This window comes from Archocentrus centrarchus, chromosome 6 (assembly GCF_007364275.1).
Source record: "Archocentrus centrarchus isolate MPI-CPG fArcCen1 chromosome 6, fArcCen1, whole genome shotgun sequence".
NCBI lineage: Eukaryota > Metazoa > Chordata > Actinopteri > Cichliformes > Cichlidae > Archocentrus > Archocentrus centrarchus.
The window spans coordinates 31815765-31831838 of NC_044351.1; the positions used below are offsets into that span (position 1 = coordinate 31815765).

General features: G+C 40.6%; 2 protein-coding genes across 3 annotated transcripts in view; both read right to left on the reverse strand.

The window, feature by feature from the left end:
• Nucleotides 1–5800, reverse strand: part of cpne2 (copine II) — a 51106-nt gene extending 45306 nt beyond the window's left edge. The window contains exons 1-2 of the mRNA XM_030731720.1: nucleotides 5588–5800; nucleotides 865–1058 (exon numbers count right to left, since the gene is read on the reverse strand). Of these exons, the coding sequence (XP_030587580.1) occupies nucleotides 865–1041 (177 nt within the window). The 5' untranslated portion in view covers nucleotides 1042–1058; nucleotides 5588–5800. The remainder of the gene's footprint in view (nucleotides 1–864; nucleotides 1059–5587) is intronic.
• Nucleotides 5801–7284: 1484 nt separating this feature from the next.
• Nucleotides 7285–16074, reverse strand: part of nlrc5 (NLR family, CARD domain containing 5) — a 33756-nt gene continuing 24966 nt past the window's right edge. For both annotated transcript variants that reach the window (XM_030731104.1, XM_030731103.1), the window contains exons 35-56: nucleotides 15835–15924; nucleotides 15643–15708; nucleotides 14623–14706; nucleotides 14302–14379; nucleotides 14081–14167; nucleotides 13881–13940; nucleotides 13626–13673; nucleotides 13304–13387; nucleotides 13126–13209; nucleotides 12965–13048; nucleotides 12247–12321; nucleotides 12070–12153; nucleotides 11886–11969; nucleotides 11223–11321; nucleotides 11018–11101; nucleotides 10254–10337; nucleotides 9998–10081; nucleotides 9817–9900; nucleotides 9646–9723; nucleotides 9238–9321; nucleotides 8971–9054; nucleotides 7285–8864 (exon numbers count right to left, since the gene is read on the reverse strand). In XM_030731104.1, coding sequence (XP_030586964.1) covers nucleotides 8783–8864; nucleotides 8971–9054; nucleotides 9238–9321; nucleotides 9646–9723; nucleotides 9817–9900; nucleotides 9998–10081; nucleotides 10254–10337; nucleotides 11018–11101; nucleotides 11223–11321; nucleotides 11886–11969; nucleotides 12070–12153; nucleotides 12247–12321; nucleotides 12965–13048; nucleotides 13126–13209; nucleotides 13304–13387; nucleotides 13626–13673; nucleotides 13881–13940; nucleotides 14081–14167; nucleotides 14302–14379; nucleotides 14623–14706; nucleotides 15643–15708; nucleotides 15835–15924 — 1771 coding nt within the window. In that variant the 3' untranslated portion in view covers nucleotides 7285–8782. The remainder of the gene's footprint in view (nucleotides 8865–8970; nucleotides 9055–9237; nucleotides 9322–9645; nucleotides 9724–9816; nucleotides 9901–9997; nucleotides 10082–10253; nucleotides 10338–11017; nucleotides 11102–11222; nucleotides 11322–11885; nucleotides 11970–12069; nucleotides 12154–12246; nucleotides 12322–12964; nucleotides 13049–13125; nucleotides 13210–13303; nucleotides 13388–13625; nucleotides 13674–13880; nucleotides 13941–14080; nucleotides 14168–14301; nucleotides 14380–14622; nucleotides 14707–15642; nucleotides 15709–15834; nucleotides 15925–16074) is intronic.

The window sequence follows — 16074 nt, forward strand, 5'->3', positions numbered from 1 at the left end:
TTCAGAGCCAAAAGCTTTTGTAGACGCTCTTTGAACATTTTACAGTATTTTCATTCCTCAAATGTCCGGCTGCTGAGTGTTAAAGTGAAGTAAGCTTGTCAAGTTGTAAATATTCCTCTTATATTCTGTAGTGTGAACACATTCCTTTCAGTTCTAAGCAACTCAAATGCAGCAGCTTTGCAACAGGAAGCCAAAAAAACCTCTTTAAATGCCATCAGCAGCAGCTTTTAGTGTTTTCCATTATTCCAAAGTTTATTTCTGACAAAATTATTAGTTTAACATGATGATGCATTCTCCTGAAACCTCACATTTTAGCTCCATGGTTTAAAACAGTGGGCCTCCTTGTCAAACACACATTATCGACTTTCCCTCCGGTTTTTGTGCCTTTGCCTGAGTCTACAGTACTTGTCTTACATTGAAATGATGCTCACGAATCTTGCAACATCCTATTGGGCTCAGCATGCTATGCCTGATGCCAGATGGTCAAGACATGACTTTGGATCTGGCTCACAACCTATAGGCTCCTTCCTGCAGAGCATCGTAGACTACAAACAAACCCTTGTGGTTCCCTTTCCTTGAGGAGCCGGCATGGTGGATGTAACCTTGAAAGCACTTCTTAGAATTATTCAAATTTTCCATCCTCCCCTCAATCTTTTTATTTCTGCATCCCTTTTATCTTCTCTCTCCACCTCCCTGGAATTGCAATCACAGTTTGAGGAAGCACCAACATGAGTTCGACTACTTATGATCTTAACACTAATACAGCAAATCTCTGTTCAGTCTTTCCACTTCAATCTGCCGTTTCATTCACCATCACCATTTTTCCCGAGTTTCTGACTCATCAGCTCTCCATCCTTACTGTACCTCCACCCAGTTTCCATCCACTTCTTGGAAGAGAACACAGAATGGATCCGACTTGGAGGCTACATCTCGATCTAGCAGGCTGGACGCAGTGACCGACAGCTCCACCCGAGTGACGCAGTGCTGAGGTCCGACACTGCGCTTCTGGCCGTCGGTGGCCAAGCCCAGTGTGTAGGCCATGGTCACAGCTGATCACCCTGAAGGAAAGCAAACAGGCAGAAATGAGCAAAAGGACCTTTGGTTTCATACTTGCCTACTTAACCAATAATGTTAGAGTTTTACATTGTTGGCTGACAAAAAAATAACCAGCAGCTGCTCTGATTATTAATAACAAAACTCAGTGTATTCTCTGCAGTGATATCATAACAGTAAATTACAAATCTCTGCATTTTGTACAGTTAGTTGGTGGAAACATTACACCTGAAGATGCAAGTTTTGGTTCTGTGAAGTAGTGAGTGTTTTTTCACAAACTAAATTAGTTTATCCTCTGCAGACTTCCCATCATAGCAGAGCTATTACAGTCTGCATCAAAGCAGTGGAGCATATGGGAGAGGTTTGTCTTCAAGACCTTTTACCAGGCTGCCTCTGAAAGACGTTGTTTTTGAAAGGTCAATTTCAAGAGAAACTAAGCCAAACTGCAGCTGAAAATAACATAAAAGGAAAAAAAAAAACTTTTGGCAGAAAGTATGGCACAGCAGCCCGGAGCTACGAGCACTGCAGCTAGAAACTATTTTCATTATTGATTATTCTGCTGAACATTTTTCCTGATTTACAGTTGTCTATAAATTGTAAGAAAATTTCCAGCAGCCCCATGCCTTAAAAGTCTTTTAGTTTTATTCAACTACTTGACTATCTATCTGAAATCCCCAAATATTCATTTTACCCTTATATACAAAAATGAATACATAAAACTCTGATATTTAGGAGGCTGCAGCAGGAAATATTTGACACTTTATAGACTGTTTATAGAAATGTTTAGAAACATATTATAGAAACAAATTGCTTTTCTGTCAACTGACTAATTTATGACCCCAATTCCAAAGAAAGTGTACCATTTAAAAAAAGAAAAATAATTTTGTATTTGATGGCAGCAACACATCTAAAAATATGGGTACGAGCCATATTTAACCACTGAGTAGCATCACCTCTTCTTTTAACAGTAGTCCGTAAACATCTTGGAACATCTGGGAGGTGAGCAGCTGGAATGGTGTCCCATTTTTTTCTGATACACGATTCTAGCTGCCCAACAGTCCTGGGTCTGCTTTGTTGTTTTTTTGGTTAAATGGTGAAAGGTCTGGACCGCAGGCAGCTGAAACCATGCTGCTGTAATAGAGGCGGTATGCGGTTTAATATTGTCTTGCTGAAATATGCAAGATCTTCCTATAAAAAGACACATGGGAACATATGTTGATCTAAAACCTTTCAGCATGTGCAAAATGCCAGTTCCATAGGGACTAATGCACCCCCAGAGATGCAGGCTTTGAACTGAGTGCTGATAACAAGCATGGTGGTCCCTCTGCTCTTTAGTGTTGAGGATGCAGCATCCATGTTTTCCAAAGAGAATTTAAAATTTGGATTCATCTGACCACAGAACAGTTTTTCACTTTGCCTCAGTCCATTTTAAATAAACTTTGGCCCAGAGAAGATGGTGGAGTTTCTGGATCATGTTCACATATGGCTTCTTCTTCGATTCAGATCTTTAATTTCAATCTGTGGCTGGCACGGCAAACTGTTTTCTGGACCCCCCTTTGTACAAAGAAAATTCTCCAGATTCTCTGAATCTTTTGATGATAATATGTATTATAGATAATGAGGTACTCAGTCTTTGCAATTTTACATTGAGGAACATTATTCTGATTATTATTCTGATCATGTCTGATTTGTAGATGCAGTTTTTCGCAGATTGGTGAACCTCTGCCAATCTTTACTTTTAAGGAATTCTTTTTATATCCAATCATGTCGCTGACCTGCTGCCAAATAACCTGATTTAGCTGCAAAATGTTCCTCCAGCTGTTTCTTTTTAGTGCCACTTACCTTTACAGCCTTTTGCTGCCCCATCCCAATTTTTTAGACGTGTTGTTTTCATGAAATTTAAAATTACCTTATTTTTTCTTAGAGTGGTACATTTTCTGTTTATGAGCTTTTCAAATCATCAATTCTGTTTTTATTTACATTTTATGCTCCATCCCAACTTTTTTGGAATTGGCATGTTAACAGAGCCCTTTTCACAGCAGCCGTGTTGGCGTGTGACAGCAAGGCAAACACAGGTGTAACTGATAAAACTAAATTATGGTCCCGTTCTTTTCAGCGAGCATGCACCAGCACCCCATCCTAATGAAACAGAGGCATAATTAGAGTTATTAATCACACCTGTGTTTACCCTGAGTCAAAATGGCTGCTCTGTAAAGGGCCAATTAATTAGACGAAACTAAAACAGAAACCTGGCTGAAACATCACATCATTTAAAAAGACAAAAAAAGGAAGTGTGGATATTTTCCTGCCAGGCTATCATGAAAAATAAAAATAAACAGCCAATATCAATATCATTTGTAACCTGTGGTCACAATCAGCTCAGAGTATCTGCCAGTGCCATGAAGAGTGAATAAATAAATGCATTACTCTCACGTAATGTCAACAACGGTAGGTTGTTGTTACATACACACAGATGGCCGGCGTCCAGGATAACCTGCAGTTTCCCTTACGTAACTCTAACACACAAGCATGTGCGTGTGTTCATCTTACACTGGTATCCAAGCAAATCCTACATTACTGGAGACATCGCTGAGGAGAGAACACAAGATCCCCACGCCCTGGGTGTCTGTATCTGTTCTCACGCACAGAGGACACAATTACCACACAGGACTCAGTGTCTGACATTTGTCAAATGGAAGAAACATTTTACAGTCACGTTTTTTTTTTTTGAGTTTAACATATGTGTGATCTAAAGAAAGGAGGGAAATGTACACAATTAATAGATCCCAATTACATTACATCACCTGTGGTTTTATAGCCCCTTTGAGAAATACAGCTTCATCCCACTAATGATTCTGTTTGGCTAAAAATACCCACTGAGCACGAATAAAACACCAGTGGTGTGAAAAATCCACTGGGGGCATTGTGTCAGTCATAGTTACCCTCTGATAATCCCAATGATATCCAGTATTAAGCATCGCAAAGACCACGCACACACACACACACACACACACACACACACACACACACACACACACACACACACACACACACACACACACACACACACACACACACACACATAGTGCCCTAAGCCCAGATCAAAGCCATCACAGAACCTCCCAACTACAGAAGCCTCAGGCTAGGAATGGAAAAGACATAAAGAGGAAACACACACACACACACACACACACACACACAGACACACACACACACACACACACACACACACACACACACACACACACACATTCATCTTAAAACAATTGCTGAGTTTAGTAAAAACTGTGCAAACACGTTCTCAGTGGTAACTTGTATTTGAAATAATTCCCCAGCGGCTTTAAGGACAAATAAACAGCGCATTGCCCAAAACAGCGGTTTTGTTCTCACAGCGGCATGCTAAAAGGATGCTGTCTGTTGCTAAGATACTAATGTGTTACAGGCAGCGTGCTCCTCCCGCTCAGCTCCACTGTGATGTCACACTGGTAGTGGTGATGCACTGAAAATACCAGTGCAACATTTTCATTCACTCACTTCATCATTCATAGGTGGCGAAAAGCTTGTTTTGACTGGCTCAACTACTTTTGCTCACTCACTCACTGTTCTCGGTCTCAGCGACTGTCTCCTGTATTCACTGATTCTATTAACTCCAGTCCAAGAAGGAGCACAGAGTGAGATAAACCCAGCTTTGAGCAGACACTTGCTGCATCCATCACACACAAAAAAAAAAAAAAAAATCTCAGTGATTAAGATTAAAAAGGCATCACAGAAAAGACGACTTCAGTGCACCGGAGCAGCTTTAAAAAGTGTCAGACTGTACTGTACTTTATCTGGACTCCAGTTTTTGAGAACACACATGTTAAAGGCTGTCTAAAAGCAGCTGAACCCTCTCAGCTGCATTTTTTTCTTGCATTGTCGCACTAAACAACCTAGAGCTGCTCTTAGGGCATTGTACCCGTTTTGGCTACATGATATACTTTTGTGGTAAATATTGCACTCCGGCGGTGCTGACCCTGCCAAATACGGTCACACCTGATCCACTTATCTGCAGGATGCGCAGGCAGTTTAAAGTGACTGAGGGAGGAAACGCGTGGAAGCTGATGCCAACTTGTTAAGCCCAGCAGAAGGCTCTGCGCGCGCTGTAAGCTTAATTACAGGACCGGTGTTGCCATATTGGTGCCCAAAGTGGCCAACAGCGATGAAGAGCAGGCTGCAAATATTAATCAAGGAGAGAGATGTGCCAACTTACACTGACAGAGATTAAAACTCTCTTTCACCCAAACAAACAAACACAAACGTGCCTCTCTGTACTGTACTGTATTTCCTGTGAAATTCGTCCACATGCAAGATGCTCATCAAAACCTGACAGTCTCCCCACATCCTTCCGTATTTAACCCCAATGAGCAGCAGACTGGCTGTACATTTGGTTATTTTTGCGCCTTAGCAGCTCCCCGGTTCCCCTTTGACTGAGGAGCTGCTGGCAGATCTCTTCTTCAAATGTACATCCAAGAGGAAAATGTGAAAACTGACTCACCTCGGTAAATGACGACCAACTTCGCCGCCGCTTGTCACTTAACAAAATCTTTAATTGCTGCGCACAGTGAAGATAAATAATAATAGTGAGAATAAAGAGTCAATTTTTCTATAAAGGAGTGAAAGCTGACGTTGGCATTTTTTTAAATTTATTCATTTATTTTTAACCGGAGGATCCTGGAAGGCGCAACAGTGTGTGAACATAAGTCATCCTCGCAGCGTGGACTGCGCTCTCTGCGCCCGGCGCCACTGAAGGACAGAGGTTAATCAAGCCAACAGCGCTGGCAGCGGAAGTACGGCAACCTCACTTTCAAAACAAAAGCGGAAGAGTCGAGCAGATAAACCCGCTTCCGTTTAGTGCTTCGTGTGCGATCGGTGCCCCTTGTGAGCAAGATTAATAAAAACTACAGAGCCGAATTTATTGAAACTTGGAAAAGCAATGGCGCACGGGTAAAGGAAGAACCCATTAGGCGAGGATCCGTATAACTTTCCATGAAATTATAGAATAGGGAGTAGGCCCAGGCAGAGAATGCCCTGCTAGTTATTTATCTATTTATAGTGTTACCCGAAATATTTAATACTTAATGTATTTCGTATACATGTGGATTTGTGTGTGTGTGTGTAAACGTGTACTTTAAAATTTTGCATTTAATTTTCTGCTGACACTCCGTTGCGGACGGTACAGATATCAATGCCCAAGTTGCACATTATATTTAGCCAACAACAGTCCAGCTCCGAGGTGATTGCTTTATGCTTCTGCTCCAGCACTGGCAACCACAGTAAATGCACATTCAGTCAAAACACAGAACAAAAATATGTACAGCAGTATGCTCATTTATCATTGTTTTTATTGTTTCCATTGTATTCACAATTTACTTTAAAATTATACTTGCATCTCTAGGAACCAAATCCTTCTTCTGCCACGAATACAAAAATAACTAGAGCAACATGTGCAATATTGATGTTTTTTTCCATTTTAAAAATGTTATCATTGCACTTTTAATATAATTTAATTGCTGTTTTGTTTGATTGTTTTGTTGCTAAAACTACTGCAGCAAACAGCCACAAGCTTTACAGATTTTGGTGAGAATGGTGGAAACTACCCTAAAGAAATGAAGTGTCAGTTTATACTGGGAGATACAGGTTTGGTCTCTTTGGATAAAAGTATTTTGCAGGAAAGGAAAAATATGGCGTGAAGTGCCACGGTAGATACTCCTAGGATGCACCCCCATTGAAGATTATCAGCAGCTGAAATAAAAGTGAAATGACAGATAATACAAGAGTATATAAAGACTATAAGAACAAACATCAGCTCCTCTTTATCTTTACTCAAATGCAAACTGGTAACCCGCACAGTTTATTGTGTATGAACGTTTCAGACCATCTCCCAGAATTGCTCACACGTTTGCCCCACATTTAGATTTTCTGGGATCTGTGTGTAGGACACTGTGGTTGCCTACCTCTTCTTCTTCTTCTTCTTCTTCTTCTTCTTCTACTACCTGATCAGGAAACGCCTTCACTTATCAAAGCAAGCAAAGCTTTAACTTTACCAGCTGCCGATGATGTGCTGAAATTGAGGCAGCTAAATGGAACACAGCCATCATAATTACTTACTTACTGAAGAACAGCAAACACCTACAGCGAAAAGGGCCCACGCTTCCTCTTCTGCAGTACCCGTGTTGACCACAAGAGGTCGTAAAGAGAACATAAATAAAAAATGAGACATCCACAACACATTCTTTGTTAAGCAGCTAGCCATTTTTAAAAAAATACAGATGGAAAGTAATTTTTTATAAGCATCAGGTGACATCTCAATGCAAGTCAATGAATGTCAAGAATACAGGAAATTGTTTGGTGAGAACTCAAATCACAACCTTACATAAACCCCTCTGCAAAGCTCAAAATAAAAATGGAAAAAATTGAACAAATACATACAGACTAAGAACTGCATTAGATTCAGAGCAGGGGGCATCAACACAGCATCAGCAAATTACAAAGTAACGCCTGTTCAATAAATAAAAACAATATCTTGTGTCCTTCACTGATAAACAGCTGTAATAAATACGCACATTGGTTAGAGACCACAACCTAGAATGACCATAAGAGCGTATAACTCTTTTTTTTGCTTTTACTGTGAGTTCATGATTTCTTGTGTTTTCAGTAATGTGGCCCCTAATTATTGTAAACACGCTACAGTGCAAAGTGACTCATCAGAGTATGCAAGCATACAGTCATTGTTTCCACACAGGAAAATAACACAACATTGGCCTTTGTTTTCACAGCAGTTTGGGTCGGTGTGAAGAGCAGTGATGGTGCGCGCACTGAAAGATGGAGCTCGACACGGTTTTAGTGATTTCACACTTTTTTAAGTGCATACTTAAGTTAGTATAATCTTTTTTTTCTAAACTGTACTTTGTGACTTTTACTAACTTTATTGTAACTTGTTTGAAACGACCCTCATATGGTAACATTTTTAGCCCCATTATAACAGAATACCATTATCCGTGAGTCCCATAGAACTGAGCACTCAAGCTTTGGCGGGGCCTGCTGTGTGTGTGTGTGTGTGTGTGTGTGTGTGTGTGTGTGTGTGTGTGTGTGTGTGTGTGCGTGCATGTGTTCTCCCTTCCACACTGATCAAACTGGAAGCAGGTGGCTGGTCTGTGACCTGTGTGAAAGAATCATGGTTATGTATTTGGTGATGGTTTCAAAACAGCAGCACTTTTGTGTTGTTGTCTGCTGTTGGGACATATCACAATATTGGAGTTTGGGGGGGGGGGTGATGGAAGTAAAATGTGTAGAAATTTAATGTTTTGGATTCCCACAAGGAAGATCTAGCTGAGGTGTGCCAACAGAGGCTTGTCTGTATGAGACGCCCTCCAAAAGAGGAACAACTGCCCAAGCTCAGCTGGTACTTCAGGTTAAAAACTGTATCCCTCATGGGCCGGACAAAAAAATGTTTTCAGTCGGTCCCATCTGTTTCCTGCTTTGTGAAACTAAAGGCCAATCAGTGCACATTCAGCAATTTAAAGTCTCAAAAATACATTCTTTCTTCTATCAAAGCTATTCAAACTGTACAGCTCTTTTTGAAAATCAAAAAGAAATTTCATGTGCGCAGAAGAAGCACTGGACTGATCATCTCTGCCGACGCTGATGAACTGGAATGGTGCTTCTGCACTGTCCCGCTGTGCAGATCATATTAGGTGGAAGAGAAATTCATCCTCCGGTCCCTCAGACCGAGCTTATAGACGTCACCCTCAGAGATTTTGTTCTTCCACAGTCTAAAAGCAATTTCAGTCACTTATAAATAATAGAACATTTATCACAACATTAGAATTTAATAAGGTTTCAATAGATAAAGCAGGTCTGGAGGTACAGGAAGTTTACCTGATCAGTTGCAGAGCAGGGCAAAACCTTAAGGCTTTAAGCAGAGCCTCCGCTCCACAAATACTCAAGCTGTTGCACTCCAGACTAGGAGAAATAAAACACTTAGATTCTCATGTACTGAGCCAACAGTCGTATATTCTTTACAAATAAAATAAAGCCTAAATGATGTACATATGAACATGTAAACAGACATAAAAATGGAGGGAAATTAGCAAAACTCTTGCAGTTGTGGGTCTGTTGGTACATGTGTGGTTTTCTCAAACTCACTCTATCCGGGTCAGCATGCGACAGGCAGGCAAAACCCTGGCCACTTCCAGTGCCACTTCATCACGGCAGTTATTCCAGCCCAGACTAGACAGACACCAAGAGACACGGAGAACGAGGGTCAAAGGGCAGAAGCCAGAGTGTCACACAAAACTTCTATCTTTCAGGACACACTTGAAAGAGTTAGTGCGAAGAAAGATGCAACTATTTAAAAATCACTTGCAATTTAAAACGAGTGTCACATAAAATTATAGATTAAATAACTGAACTGTTACCTACAACCCCCCCCAAAAAAAACAACTGGAGGAAAATTTTGCAGTTAATTTAGTCCCACCTATTATGGAATTGGGGGACGTGTGTGTTTAACACTGGAAGTTGATTAAATATTTGGTCATTTTTAAGTAATCTTACCCAACTTCCTGCATGAGGGGGCAGTGAACCAGACTGGCAGCAACAGCACCAAGCTCTGAAGTCCCAACAGAGGTCAGGCTAAACAAAAAGAAACCATCAGTAACAGTAGTTACACAGTAGTTACATGTGTGAGCTGTTATGCTGAGAATAATCAAAGCAAATGAGTCTTACTTAATCTTTTTGAAGTTCTTCATGCACATTATTGCTTTGGAAAGACTAACAGACCCTTCACGCCCAATACGATTGAGCGAAATGCTGCATAAGACACACAAATACATAAAGACAAAAACTTTGAATATGTGACAGGAAAAATAAATATCAATAAGAACATATAAACATGTGTGACACTTACTCTAACACAGTGAAATGTGCCAGTGACGGGAGAACGAGGGACATCCTGGCAGCCGTAAGGTCACCCAGAGCGTTACTGGACAGACTGGAAAAGAGCACAATCCGACGTATAAATATGCAACATGTTTATTGCATTAAAATGTTAACTCACCTCATCAGCTGTGTGCACGTACAGACTCTTACACAGTGTTGCATTCAAGTTCCAAAAACTCATTTACAGGAATAAGCCAGACATAAAAATGTCACTGAGTTCTTACCAGAGCTCCTCCAGGTGCCTACAGCCTTTCAAAGCGTCGAGCAGCTTCTCTCCTGATTGGTCGCTGATTAGGTTCTTTGAAAGCCTGGAGGATGAACACACACACACACACACACACACACACACACACACACACACACACACACACACACACACACACACACACACACACACACACACACACACAGAAAATGTAAAATTAATAGTTTTTAATAAGCTGTTAACATATTGTGCAAAGTGTTCTATGATGTGCCATTTCTGATTCTTCCCCTTAGAACTTAGAAATGCTCAAACTTTACATTTAAACTGTATGGACAGAAGTACTTGGCCGCCTGCACATTACGGTTAAATCTACTCTGTAGAGCTCTGCAATAAGAACGCTCACAGTTGACTGTGGAATATTTAGGATAGAAGAAATTTCAAAAACTGACAGGTTATAACAGTCCATTAAAATGGCTGGAATGTTTTGAATGGCTTCTCACCATGTGATCTTGATTTATGCCCTAACTTGCATTGATATTAATTAAATGCCAAAGCAGGAGCTAACTTATTGTTGGATTAATAATAAGAATAAATGGCCCTGTGCCTAATAATAACCTATAAAAGATCATGTGACCAAAGAAAGAACACTAAAATATTTCTCTTGGAGTAAAGGTGAGCATATCCTGAAAAAAAAAAAAAAAAAACACATTGGAAATGCAGCTATAGGAATTGGAGATGAGCAAAATCCAAACTTTACATCATTTCCATGCATTAGGTTCATACCTGATCTTCCTGAGCTCCTTCCAGTTAGGAATGAGTCTGTTCAGCTCTTCTATTCCTCTGTCAGCCAACCTCCAGCCCTCCAGCCTGAGAGAGAGTAAATTCACCACTGTTGATGCTGACCTTTTCTTTTTTAATGACAGACTGAAAGAAGGGGAATCGTGTTTGGTAATTTGCAGCAAGTGCCATGTATGTGTGAAAGACTCACTCAATCTCCTCTAAATGTGTGTGTCCCTCCATGGCAGCAAGGAGATCCAGCACGCTCTTGGATTCTGATTGATCCACTGCTGTGACAATCTCATTCAGCCTGGTACACACACACACACACACACACACACACACACACACACACACACACACACACACACACACACACACACACACACACACACACACACACACAAAGTATGTTAAATACATAGATATGTAGATATATGATGAGTATTTATGGCCATGTAAATATGATCTGTATTTCTATACTCTGTCTTGCCAGCTAACAACACTTTAGAGCTTAGCACTATGAGAGAGCAGGGAATGATGAGGGATTAATTTTTCCTGTGGGGGAATCAGTAGGATCAGATCCTACTAATGAATTATGACATTCCCAAGGGGCTGGTGGCATGTTGGTACGACAAACTGCACCAACAGTGGCTGCAATATGAGCAGCTTTGACAGCGCGAGCACGCATATTACATCATAAATGCACTGTGATAGCGCACTGTGGTAGAAGCAGTAAAGATGTGTGCTTGGAAGAGTTTTGCTCTGTTAGTTCCATGTCTATAATAAACCCTGAAGACTATGTGGTGAAGAACAAGCCAAGCTTTTGGATTATGACTACAGTAAAAAAAAAAAAACTGAGTGTGTTTCTTACCTGAGACGGCGTATGGAGTTGATTTTCCTCAGAGCTTGTGCCAGACCTGCCCTGCTTTCCTCTTTCAGGGGCACACAATCCAAACTTGGGGTGCACATACAAACACAACATGCCACTCTATTTTATCCAACAGGAGAAACAGCTGTATTGTTCTATGTACTGTATGTGTGTGTGCATGTCTTACCACAGGTCTTCAAGAATAACACACAGTCCCAGTGCTTCAATTAACTGCAGCGCTCCAGACATGTAGCATACACAGTGGGAAAGACTGCAGCAGAAAAGATACATGGCAATTTTAACCATTTATTTTTCACATTGTTTCACTTGATTGTGAACAGAAGCATATTTCACACACACTTACTTGAGTGATCGTAGGTGGGGCAACAACCTGCTCATGTTCTGAGCTGCCGTGTCACTGATTCCGTGACCCGATAGACTGGAAGAAGGCGAGGAAGGTTAGAGCCACCAGTCCACAAAAGATTATGGAAACACCAACATTAACAGAAGGGCGTTCACCAGGGAGTGTGACGGGAATGTTTATCTTATTCTGTCCCTAACTTAAGAACGGCTTCCTCACAGCCACACTTTCACTGAGACCATTTCTGATGAGGCTTCAGCAAACAGTCGACGGATCAACTGACGGAGCAGAAGCGCCTCTCAGCTCCTGTGCCAGCTGGATTTGTTTCTTAAAGCTTGAGGACACAACTTTGCCACAGCTCTCCTATCTAGTTTTCAGCTACAGTAATAACTCTTTGGGAATCGCCTCGTTGGTGCAAAAATACTATTTAATGTCTGTTTTCTTTGGCGTTTTTTGTAGATTCAACTAAAGAACTGGGAGCAAAGCGCCTAAAGATACACTTTAAAGTTGGTCCTTTGCTAATTTGTCTGATTGACACAACACTAGTTCATCCCTTGAGTTCGGTGTCTTTTTTATGTTTAGGATACAGAGGTCAGTCTAAAAAAGCCAAACAGTAGGTGTTATACTTCTCCTTTCATTTAGGAACATGTGTATATATATAAAATCCTTTTTTTTTAATGGATGAAAGTGATTAAGAGATGTTATAAAATGTGCTGCTCACTTCAAGTGCTGGATGGAGTTAGACTGCAGGAAGGCTTCTGACAACCTCTCAACCACAGTCGTAGTACTCTCTTTGGAAGCAATACTGTTGATGACAGCGGAAATACATTATAGTAGAACTTTAAAACATGACGTGCTGGTCAAATGTGAAAAGCTTCTGACCTGAGTGAAGTCAGATTTGGCAAGCAGGGAAGAACTGAACAGAGGAACTCGGCTCCCTCCGTACCAAGGCTGTTGTGCGATAAACTAAATGGGAACAAACATACTTTTTTATTAATATATTTCCCTTCAGTACTGCAGTTTACACATTAATGTTAAATATTAAAAAGGGACTGCTTACTCCAGTTCTGTCAGTAAAGGACAACTGTGGATGATGCTCCCTATAGATGCAAACTGCTGCCCGTCTACTCCACAGTCCACAAGGCTAGAACAGAGGAGAGAGGAGGATTACTGCCTTTGATTCATAATGAATCAAAACCAAGTGTGGTTTAAATTAGTGCATTTTTATTCACAAAACCACAAACATTCTATTCTATAAACATCTACTATTTTCTTCCTTGTCATCACTAAAAGAAAAAGTAACCTTTGCCGCGGAGGGCTTTTCTTTTCTGCGTGGAAGGCGAGTTAAAATAAAGTTAATTAAAAAGTAAAATAAAAAGTACCCTATTTTCTGTGTGACCCTCGATTGAGCTGCGGCTCCGGAGTCACCACTGCAAACAAAAGACACCATCAGATCATTTGCATGTAACACGGCCTGGATCAGTTTATTTCTGCACATATGAAATTCAAAATACCAGCAGATGCTGGCTTCATATTTTCCACTGATTTAACTACATTTTTATACTTGCAGTTTTATCAATATACACACGAAGCACGCAGCTACTGCATACAATCACAATTATTAATAAAGTCATTACCTAACTGACGTCAGTTCAGTGGACTCCATCAGAGACAGGTGGAGTGTGTTCTGGTGAATCCTGGAAAATAAACATCGCTGACAGCTTTAAAACACGTGCTGTATATCTTTATTTGGGACATTATTTAGCAGTAAGTTTGAATATTTAAAAGAAGTGTCTCCTGACATGTGTATTCATTTGCATCAGTTTGCATATCTCACCTGACAGTTTGCAGGTTGCTGCTGAGTTCCAGACAGCGCCGCACTAATCGGAGCGCTTCCTCAGCTCTGATCCAGCTCTCCTCGATACTGAGTGGAAAAGCATCTCAGTATGATTAAGCATTTCTACACCACTTCACTGACTGATTTGTCGAAATTGTAGTTTGACAAAAGGCTGAAAAGGTTTGTTCAAGAGCTAAACAGCAAAGCTTAATTTGGGTCACCTGAAAACACATCCACTTTGACTGCAGCTCAGCAGATGTGCAAGATCTTCAGTCAGCTGCAGCAAACTGTGTTTTAACCTGCAGACCAACCACAGATCGATCATTACTCATTTTCTGATGGGCTGAGACACTTCTGATCAATTCCTTACTGTTAACTAAAGTCTAAAATGTTAAAGAAATATGACCTTGTTTTATCTTCACCCTTACATATTTTAATCATCTCACGAATCCAAGTTTATCAATTGTAATTGTAATTACAAAGAAACCTTTGTTTTATCTGATGAAACCCTTAAAGCAGTCTAAAGATGGAGGTAAACTTACTCCACTTTGGCCAGATGGGGACAACTGGACACAATCTCTGCTAACCTGATTACATGGTCCTCCCTCAAACTGCCCTCCTTGATACTGGTGGGAAAAAAAAAATAGAAAATACAAATGTAGGTTTCTGCAAAGTGAGTGCTGAATGCAAAGATTACCGAAACACTGACATTATGAGTTTCCAAAGAAGAATTGAAAATAACTTGTTCTAGTTCAAAAACGACTCTGGGACAGTGACATACGGCGACAGTTCAGTTTTCACTTTCTGTTTGTTTCCATCTGTGAGCGCTACAGTGAAGGAAGGTACTTTCAGAGCAGCTAAAACGTGTCAACAAGACACCGGAAATGAATTAGGTGGTAAAATATTTATAGTCTTATACAAAGGTGTGGGTTGCATGCTGTGTCTGCCCCTAGTAGCCCACAGTGTGCAAGCTGGATTTAGGGGTTTTCACCCATTTTTCTTTCCTGATTCCTTCAAGTTCTTTTCTACTGGCACTGAGGTCAGGGGAACTCTTTTTAAGTTGCTCATGGTGGATTTTTACAGTTTACTGATTGACCTTCAGATTTAGCTGATATGTTGAATCCATTCTTTTCTATATGTCTCTGGTGCTGCAGACACAAACCCAAAGCAAACCCTGTCTCATGCAGATGTTACATTGAATATCAGATGTTGTCTTCTGTAATCAGAGCACATGTAAGCTTTCCCTTTATCTGTCCTGTTGTGCACTAGTGCTGCATTATGCACTGCACCTCTGTGTCGGTTCTTTCCACACTTTCTCTTAACTGAGTGCAAACTGGAAGCCTTCCCCTGCTCTGTAGGCATCAATTAGCTTAAGATCCCCAATCAGTTGATTTGAGGTGACTTTGGCTGTTTAGTGTTGGCACAAACTTTGATGAGTCGGAGAGTTTGTCAGCCTGATTAATTTGTAATGTCTGCACGCTGTAGGTGCGAATTCCACTTTAAAAATTAACTGTTATTGTAGATTTTAGTTGTAGTGATGTGTCTCAATGCTCTGCTCCTACCTCAGAGTTTTTTCACAACTGTCATTTTGTCTGAACCAGATGAGACACCGCTCTTCTTCTCCCAAACTACCAGCACACATCAGAATGTAGAGTCCATGGACAAAGAGAGAGAGACAGGGCCAAATAATTGATTATAGATTAATCAAAAGCATTCCATTAACTTTTTTTTTTTTTCCCTGTGCACAGACTCACCTGAGTTCTACAGCAGAGACATTAGCATAGGTGCTCAGTGTGCTGGCCACATCTAGCAGCCCCTGCTGGGTCAGTCTGTTGTTACTGAGACTGCATAAAGAAAAGTGTTAGTATATATTCTACCCATTAACTGTCAGACAAATCATTTTTGAATATTGATTAATTGATCTGGGTCTGATTGAAGGTGACTCTGATATACACTCACAGGACACTTTATTAGGTACACCTTGCTAGTACCAT